Below are 10,491 nucleotides of genomic sequence, written 5' to 3'. Positions count from 1 at the left end.
CAGAAACAATTGCTCAAGATGCAGTATTTTGTAGCAATTATAGTTGCAAAGAAAGGAAAATCATTTTAAGTGCAATATATAATTTAAAATCCTTTATGCTGATAATAATGCTATATCAAATATTACGCTTGATGCGAACTTTTTGAATTCCCGAGTTTAATTTTAATACACATGTCAGGTTTTTTTCTTAAAATAATTGTTAAAAAATTGTCCAAATTCAGTTGTTTCAATTTGTTAAAAAAAACTCTCCAAAAAATCAAAAATAAATTGAACATGAAAATCTAATCGGTAATATTATGCTGTTGGAAAAACGACTTGCCATATTGTTGTGTGTAATAAATGTTTCTCAAAACTCTAATACATTCAGTATTGATAGATAGATGGAATATTTATTTTTCCTATATGAAAAATAAATTGAAATCATATTATAAATAATTTATTGTTAAAAGCTTACATAATATAATTCTTCCTAAATTATTCATTTGAAAGAATTAATGTTTTGTGTATAAGTAAGCTGTGATATTATTAGTATTGGATTTTTTGAGTCCGGTTTAGTAAATAGCTACTATGAGAAATTGGTTTCGATTGGCTATAGGTATTATAAGTGAGTATAACAGATCAATACTTAATCTATTTTGACAGTTTGTGTAACTTATCTTATTTAAATTAACTGGTACTGTCCCACCACTGGTCCCAAAGACCGTTCTCCAATTTTTCCACAACTCCTCCGTGCCTCTTCGGGCCACCTAACTGTAAAATCCAATTCACGCTGCACCGTTCGTGGCCGTGGCCTGCCACGGTGGCGTTGGTGATTTTGAGGGGTCCAGAAAGAAGCAGGTTTTGCTTACAAGGCCATTTGGTATACAGCACACATGACCTGCTCTGTCCCATTCAAATAAACCTCGAAAATAAATAATTAGATGGTACCTACTCATACATAAAAATTCTGACTCAGATGTCTGAAGTACTATGTGACTTATATTTTATTAATATAAGTAATTATAGTAGGTACTTATTGCAATTATCTATTCGAGACTGAATTATTTCGTAGTTTATCTAACGAACTGCAATTTTACCTCATTGGTTATGGGTATTTCAATAAGTTTTACGAACTCAAAAATAGATTGTATTACAAAACACGATGCATCAAAATGGATCCAAGCGTTCCTTCTGTTTGTTTCTTTGACACACCGAATGACAATCGTGCATAATTTAGAACACCGCTCCTATTTTTTGTTTGGGTAATGGCTTGCGCATCGAATTTGGACGTACCAGTCTGTAGTTTAAAGGAATAGGTACAGATACGTTGTACAGTGCAACTTCTGTGAAATGGCGAAAAAGGAACTAGAAGTTTAAATGTTTCATGGGCTTAAAAAATTACATACCTACCAACTTAATCAATCACATACCTAGTAAATAAATAATTTGTAGAGCGTGTCTAATTTCATTGAGTAGGTACCTAGGTACCTATGGATCGCGCTCCGAATACGTTTAAAAAATTGGGAATTTTCCAGGACGAAGAATCCTGCGTTCTAATTAGCATCTGTTTGCCCTGCCCATATACATCTAGGAATTGAATAAAAGCGTACATTCTGTAACCAACAATAATGTCACAGCTTACTTTATTTTAAAATACTATGTTCGCATATATTAAATTCAATCCTTGCTTTGGTTGGGAAAATGCACTAGCATTACCAGAGATTTAAATCGTTAGATACGCCTAAATATTTTATGTGCCTAGTTTGCAGAATAGAAAGAGACGACAGAAAACAGTGCTATATTTTTGGGTCAGGATAGATCTAACAATTTAAATCTCAGAATATTACCAATGTTGCTTTAATTTGGTACCTGAATCTACCGCACAGCTTAGCCATTTTAGCCTTAATTAACATGTACCTAAAGTACGTACAGGTGTCACTTTTGCCATTGATAATAATTTTCAGTGAGGTTTTTGTGTGATAAATATTTATTATAAAAGTTATAAGCGCACAATAAATAAAAATCATTAAATTTGCGTTTCCTTTTACAAACCATCCATTAAATAAAAGAAAATACTTTTTAATACAGTTGCTCAAAAAGTGGCGTATTGCAGGGACGTATAGCGTTCGGGATGTGGGCTATTGCATACTCGTGCTTTTTCTTTACCTTTCCCGCACTCGTGCTTTTTCTTTCCCAACTGTCAAAATATGAAAAAGAAAAACCAACCATGAAGTTTTTACTAAAAAAATTCATTGAAGTTTTTATGATTCATGCAAATACGTATTTCTAATAAGAAGCTACTAATTTGTTTCAATATCAGATTTAATGATTTGCTTGAATGAGTTTGGTTAGGTTTCATTTCATTTCATCTCATTAAATTTCATTTTCATTTTATATCAATAAAAAACTTCTACTGAAGACTTGGCTATATGGGTATAGTTCCCTTTGCCTACCAGAATGGGTGAAGAAAAAAAAACTCTGCTTATATTCTACGGTTGGCGCCATTTTTCAGAAATTTTCTTTGCGAGTTTAGTTGTTGGTTGCCTAAAATGAGTAATTTCGACCCTAGTTTTTTATATCTATCAACAATAAAGTGGTTTTAAATTAAATTAAATTAAGTTAGTTGAGTTTATTGTGTTTTTATTATTTTATTAAATTGCTTCATTTTTTCGCAACTGTATTAAAAATAGTCGTTCAGTACACGTGCGGAACCGTCATTGCAACTCGTTCCGACTGTCAACCCTCGCCTTCAGCTACGCCTCGGCTCGGGTAGACATTTGTCGGAACTCTTTGCAATGACAGCCTTTCCGCACTTGTAATGAAATATACTATAACTACTCTAATTTTATAAGTACAGCAAAAAGAAAAGTGTGCCAAATAAAAAAAAAAATTTTCTTCCTATACTAAAAAAATCTTCCTATACTGAGCTAAAATGTATTTAAGAGCTTGTAAGCCCAGTCACCGATTTTTTTTAGCAACTATTGAAGTTCAAAGTGCTTCAGATATAACAAAAAAAATAAAATATTTTTCAAACCTACTAATTCCTGCACATAGTAAAAAGTTAGTTTTGCTATGCTGCACCGGACATCCAAATAAGTGATGAGTATTATATTGTATTCAAACTACTGTCCAAAATGGTGTAAGGAATTTTAATTCAAAACTGACGTGAATCATTTTCATCATAAGGTTCAATTCTCTTTCTTCTGTTCTTTACTCAACTACGGGAGGATTGCTTAAAGCAAGTTGTATGTTTGTTGGTTGTTCTATTCCCTTGTAATTGCCAAATACATTGGAACTGTTCGTCCGTGGTCGTATATTTAAGAGGAGTAGTGTGGTTTTAGTTTTGTTTTGGAAATCTTGTTTTAAATTCTTATCTTTTATCTATAAAAGAAGTATGTGCCCCTGTGCTATCTAATATTTATAGATTTCACATTTTCTTTTTACAGAACTAGATTTTAGATGAATAGATGCAGCACATCGCATTTCTTATTACGAGTATTGTTTAAGAAATAATTTCATTACGATGTTCCATTGTTAAAAGTTTAGTTTTTTGTAAGAATATTAAATTGCAATCTTGTTTTTGTAGGTATTATCTGTTGCAGTTAGCACGCGATTCCTGACGTAGGTAAGTAGGGACCTATTTACAATTACTAACTCCTGGGTAAGGTAAATACAGTACTACAACTTTTGTAATTTTTGCCGATGTACCTGCGCAGAAACGTAGTTTTTATTGGCGCGCAAATATCTCGGCCAATTATAGCGCGCGTCCGTCTGCTATTGGTTGCTACATAGGCGCGAATTATGAACGAGATAGCATGAGTCTCGGTTGTTCTTGTTTTTACAATTTTATCTAACGTCAGGCAAACAAGTCTCTATGAATTTCAGGTGTAAATTCGATTTAGTCTGTTAGGTTACGCTTATCTGCGCAAACGAATTTTGCCGATGCGACTTATAAAACTGGCAGTATTTACCTAGGTAGGTAGGTAGGTACTTACAATTTGATCTGCTCACGTTAATCTATAGAACTCTTTTTACCAGTCTGACAATACTCAATGTTATCGAATTAACATAACAGATTGCCTTTGTAGGCCATAGCATAATGAGCAGAGCTGGCATGTACCTGGTGTATCATAATAAACCACAAAGTAGGCAGGTATAGCATCGTGTTTACTACAAACTCAACTACTTCGTTTCCGTTGGTCTAATGGCTTACTCAGCTGTTGATCCTGCGGTCTCGGGTTCGAGTCCTGGGAAAGTTATTGGGTTCTTCATTAGTAGCTCGGAGTTGGAAAATTGACAGTGTTACGCCCTCGTGTCATGTCAAAGCACATTTAAATCCATCGGACTAAGAGAGTGAGGGAATAGAGTGTAGGTTCACTCTCTATCTTAAGTATATTCTTGCGCACACACTTGTGTACCTACTATAGCCAATATTTCCTGCGTTGTTGGCTAGTCTGCTCTGTGTTGAGACTGGAAGTCGACGTCGTGGCCAAAATCCGTTGCACTCGGATGGACAATATTATTAGTTTCCTAATTAAAAAATTAAAGAACAGCTGTATTAATAGATACCTGCAAAAAGGCTTTGGACTCATCAAAACATAATTTTTCGATATCTTTGAATGAGGTTAAAATGACCGCAAACTATTAGGACACGCCGAAAACGTAATACTTATTGATGATTATAAAGTAATTAATTATTATCGTTTTGTAATAGATATTCACTAAACTATCTTTAAGTACACACATAATAAATATATAGGTTCTGTATGATAAAATAACCTACCTAGGTAGATAATAATATGATGAAGCAAACGGACACTCAAATCCTTTTCAATCCCAGAAAATTACCCGTTTTGTGTCTAAACATCAACGTTTGACGGATGCTTTTGCAATATTACCGTAAAAAGAAAAGTTGGTTATACCATTATCCACCCCTATTATTATGTAGGTACTTGTACATAACTTGGACCCGCATTATGTTACGAAACACACGCCATAGAACCTACTTGCGGCCGTAGGTATTACAGCTTGGTTTCACTATCATTTGTCGTGGATTCGTCAGTAGTCACTTCATTGTAAATTGTCTGTAAAACCATAATAAACTGCAAGGTCGTGTCGCGTAGTGGGGATCGGCACATGACGATTTTACGATTGCACCTAGTTAGTTAGTTTTCAGTTAATAGAGAGAAGAGCGCATAGGGCTTGCTTAGTTCATCAATCAAGAGCTACCTATCCACTTACGAGTTACGATAGAAAGTGAAAACAATAGTTACCTACTCTTCCTATCGTATGAGAAACTAAGAAACAGTTCATAGTAATATAGTGGAACTCAAAAAAATTAATAACAAAAGATATTTTTATTTAATGTTGGTTTCGTTTGGAATATTTATTCAGTTGTGCCTCGTGAACCTGCGTGCTAGAGTTGTCTCGTAGTTAAGTTAAACTTCGACGACAGTTGAGGAAAACTTTAACGAATGAGTCTTACTTTTTTTGTTAAGTACATAAAATAGAAGAGTTACTAAAATGAAATAGTTTGTACCTTAATTGGGGGTTTTAAACGTAACGGGTTTTCATTTAAAACAGGAATGGTGGTGTAAAATATGGACCTACCGTACTTTTGCATTGGTATAAGTGTTAACTGTATCTATACGAGTGACTGATTAGTAGGGGTGTGTTAAAAAAATGATGCCATACGGTATTGTCGTGATGTTAACAACATTATCATTAGCAATATGTAAGTATATAATGTAGCTCCATATCTATGTACCTACGTTATTGACGGTAAAAATAGTTCGTATTGGTCAATTTGTCATATTTTACATCAAGCATGTTTCCAGTCTTTTTATAAGTACTATTTTAAATACTAGTTTTTGGTAACTAATTCTTGGTCTCGAGATAAATGTGAACAAAACAAAGAAGATCTTCAACCAACATGTCCTGGCTACGATTATCTTTGAAAAGGGTGGCATCGAAATTGTTTCACATTACAATAATTTCCTTGGGTAAATCCATGGCAAATCATTTACCCAATTAAGAAGGAAAAATATACAGATAAATTCGAATAAGGCAGGACAGTTTTTGAAAAACTTCTCATCGTCTCATGTCTTTAACCAGGGTTTTCCGTCCTTATAATAAATCATTATCATCATCATCATCATCATTATGATGAAACACATCGCCGGCTCACTACAGACCCTATACTACAGAGCGAGGGTCTCTTCTCAGAATGAGAAGGGTTTTGGTCATAGTCTACTCATCTATAGTTTGGCCACGTTGGCCAAGTGCGTATTGAACTCCAACACCTTTGAAGATATGTTGAACTTGAAGAGGAAAATCCTCAGGATGTACGGCGTGAAATATTATGGACAATGACATACGGCCTTATTACAAATTCAAAGTCCCTCTGTGAGCTATTAATAGAGGGACTACCTATGTTATAATTTGAAATGAAGAGGTATGAGTTCACTGACAGCTCAAACTATTTGCAAGCTGAAGTGGACAGGCTATATGCTTCTCATAACGACAATATAAAAAGGGTGACAGGACATGCCTGAATGACAAAGGCTGAGGACTGGCGTGTGGTGACGCTCACTAGAAATGACCTAATCTACTTATGTTCAACAGTGGAAGCCCACAAGATGATGATGATTTTTAAACGACTTTATTATTTTTCAGTACCTATTAGATACCTAAATAATATAATATATAGATTATAAGTGTGTCTGTCTGTATGTTTGCTAGCTTTCCACGGCCCACCCGTTTTACCGATTTTGGCATTTGATACAAAGATAGCTTGCGTCCCTGAAGAGGGATAGGCTCCTACTTTTTATCCTGAAAAAGTTCTCACGGTATATTTAAAAATAACCGAAACTCGCAGACGAAGTCGCGGGCTTCATCTATTAATTCAATAAATATCTAAACCTATTGTGATAGGTATTCCTTGAATATCGTGTTCTAGGTTGAGGTTGAGAAAATTTAATTTTCCAATGTCGCTCGGCTATTGAATGATTCTATTGTAGTTTTATGTGATATTTTTCTTAGGTAGGTAGTTATAGGCATTGCAATGTGAGTTGTTAATAAGTATAGGTATTTCTAATCTGGTAACCAGCTCCGCAGTCCGCACTTATTACTTACCAAATAAGCAAATACATACTAAGTATGTTGCTAATTAAATTAAATTACGCACTAATATATTTTATTAAAATAACAATAATTAATTGCTGTACTAAAGAAACTAAGTGTCGCCGCAAAATGCAAACCATCAAAATATGAATCCGAAGCCTAAATAGCTCAACGGTTTGAGAGGAGAACTTGAATTCAAAAGGTCGTTCTAAGCACTTATACTTAACTTAGGAACAACACAACACAGATTGTGAGGAAATAAAGTAATGTTACACTAAAATTCACTAAAAATAATTAATACGAATTGCCGTAAGAAATCACAATGTTGATGAGTTGTTTGTTGTTATAGGTAACAATACAAACGGAAACACGGAAAAAATTAGAGATCTTCGTTATTGAAGGTTTCGCAAGATAACCTACCTCATATGAAAGTAACATTAAATAATTTATTTAGAAAAGTATGAACAACGTTCCGTAAAAAAATCTGATAGGCATAGACCTATAAATACTCCTGATAGGTAGGATATTAGTAGTACCTACTTACCTAATTATTGTGGCTGTTTTGATAGTGCCTAGAAACCACTGGTTACGAATTAACTGAAAGGATTCCTAATAACCTGTTGAAACCTGCTGTCAGTCCGATTCCGAGTCGTAAATCGTGATTAACTAAATAATTAGATCCCTATGCACTAAAAAAATAAAAAGCATGTTCAAATAAAAATAATTTATTAAAATGAACGATTAATTTTATAAAATAAAACATTTCACAAAAGGGGATAAAACATAATTTAGAACAAGGATATTGAAATAATGTAGTAAAATATTCTAGTCCCGCTTGTCTATGATTTCGAAAGAATGCTTGACTCTTATGATATGATTATAAGTACCTACTTTACATCGCCTTAACCCAAAAATGTTTTATTTTTAATTTGTCCTTATGACCTTTTGTATCTGCGGGCTAATCTTAGATAGTTACAGCTGAACCGATTTTGACCAAACTTTCGTAGGCAAGTAGAGAATACGCAAGGAGTGATCTCGGCTACTCTAATCTTAATTGTCTAATAAATGTACACATAAAAATATCCGACTTTGTCCTATTCATCCGATAAAATTAGCTATCGCATTGTACACAGAGAAGGATGAAATTCTACCTACTGGCATTTGGTCCTGGATTGGTTATGTTTCGAAAGATAGACCTGTAGATTCTAGGATTTTCGGTAGGTAAGTATATAAAGTAATTCGGGAAAGGGTTCACATTAAAAAATATATTAGGGGCCTACTACCGTACCGTATCTACTAAGTCATAATAAATATCAAATTGTTCTATGAAAATATCAATTTCGCTCGAAGTGTGACTGCAAGTGTTTGGACTTGAATTTTTTTCACAACATAAAGTTTGGTCCACAATGAGCCCTTTTCGGGTCAAACCCCCTTTTCGACTGACTATATAATAAAGAAAGGCTGTAATATTAGCTGTTATAAGGTTTTTTTACGCATATCATAGGGCCGCCGCCACCTACTTTAACCGGAACGTGACCCTTGGGGCAATTATTACCAGAAATAGTCGCGACATTCGAATCTACGAGGATAAACAGGGAGGCCAACAGTATGACACACATCATCAGTTTACGTAGAGCCATCATCTGAAACAAAAAATAATACATATATAGATACTTATCTGTAACATAGATGTACTGCTTTTATGGTACATGTACCTACTAGGTGCTACCTAGGCATTACTTTAGATTCTTCCTACATCAATGATTTATAGTGTTGGTCGAAGAAATTCAGGAGGCTTTAAAGCAGATGTTCACATCAAACGCGGTGGTTCAACAATAGATCTCTCTCGTCTTAAAACAATATACCTAAGAACAATCTGTATTCTTGGGAACGTAAGAAAGTGAATTTTATTTTGTTTCTCACCAAGTTGCCTACCAAAACACTATTTTCTTGGCTAGACATAATAAAAAATTATTGATCCTCTATTATTGTTAAGGTGGATCTCTAAATCTCTATGATGACTTTACCAGTAGGTAGCTAATAGGTTTGATTTGAACCTAGTGCTTATATGGGCTGTAGATAAGTTCCTCAACCACACACTTTAGCTACGTACATAGGTACCTACATTATTTCTATTCAATTTACTCACAATTTAGTACAGCTTCCTCGTAAAAACAATTTTAAAACAACTTAGCACCTGTAGACTCGTGGCCGCACTGCGCAAAAGAGCAACCAGAGAACTGGTTTTGCTATATTTTAAGCATCGTATATTGAACCTTAAATAAAATTGTGATTGGCAAATGCATAAAAATGTGGCTTATAAATATTCATGTTTCATGTGAACTTTATCGTTTATTTCCACTTTTCATTAGCGATAAAACAAATCATTAATTGTAGCAATCATAGATATAAAATATAGTATTATTTGGATTTCTGTGGTAGCAATACATAAGCAGTGTGTTAAGTAGGTACCCACGTATATAGGTACCTTTTTATCATCTGTGGCAAATCTCAGAAACTCTAAGATTAAAATCTATAGAGTGCACTTTGACTTTGCTTAGACTTAAGTGTCAGTTATAACGACACAGCGCTATAGTGCTGTATCGTTTTAACAGTGTCTGAAGCCTGAGCAAAGCTAAAGTGCGCTCTATAGATCTCAGCCTTAGATTCTTACAGACGAACTGCACAGTGCGAATCGGCAACGGCAGGTGTGAACTACATACAGACTACAGTACAGTCTACAAAGCGATACGACGACAACGAGCCGTTGCTTTATATGAGTGGTACATAAAACGCTTGACGAAAGAGTTTGTGTACAGATACCTGCCTAGTGCCTACTCCTACAGTAATTCTCGTGTCAGCAGAAACCCCTATGTTTATGTATTTTCCAAATAAAGCAACTACCAAATATAAGTATTTTCCAAACCGGTTTATTGGAAACCTTATATGTTTCAACTCATATCAAGTTTGGCGGATTTTTTGGCCTCGTCCAGGTTGGCCGTCTATGCTTTTTATGGCCTTGCGGTTTCCAATCCAATTGGGTCGAAATAGTCGGGTGAGACGGATCTACCTACTTAATTGTATGAAATATAAATTACCTAAGTACCTATTTCAATTTTAGATAGCGAATCGAAATGCGCGCAACATCAGTCGCAAACGTTTGTGCGATGGTCAGGAATGGCCCCCGATCAAGCCACTCCTGTGTTCGTGTACTCCGCCAGTGGAGGCGAGGAGTCCTTGACTGGGGCCTGCCTCGCCCAGTGCCGAGATCTGCCGGACTGTGCGGCGGTTGTCATCGCTTACACCAAAGGGACCTGCCAAGGAGTTGCGAGTTCAGATACGACGGAATTTCGTGCGGACAACGACGTCGTTTATTTCAACAAAGTTTGT

The 10,491-nt window shown here is 35.0% G+C and overlaps 1 protein-coding gene across 1 annotated transcript in view; it reads left to right on the top strand.

The window, feature by feature from the left end:
- The first annotated feature begins 4,918 nt into the window (after positions 1–4,918).
- The window catches only part of LOC123869632, a 16,518-nt gene continuing 10,945 nt past the window's right edge, over positions 4,919–10,491 (top strand). Inside the window, exons 1-2 of the mRNA XM_045912613.1 lie at positions 4,919–5,713; positions 10,223–10,491. The exon at positions 10,223–10,491 is cut by the window's right edge and continues 7 nt beyond it. Coding sequence (XP_045768569.1) covers positions 5,662–5,713; positions 10,223–10,491 — 321 coding nt within the window. The 5' untranslated portion in view covers positions 4,919–5,661. The remainder of the gene's footprint in view (positions 5,714–10,222) is intronic.

The sequence above is a fragment of the Maniola jurtina genome, chromosome 11 (assembly GCF_905333055.1).
Source record: "Maniola jurtina chromosome 11, ilManJurt1.1, whole genome shotgun sequence".
NCBI lineage: Eukaryota > Metazoa > Arthropoda > Insecta > Lepidoptera > Nymphalidae > Maniola > Maniola jurtina.
This window is presented reverse-complemented; position numbering and strand designations above follow the sequence as displayed.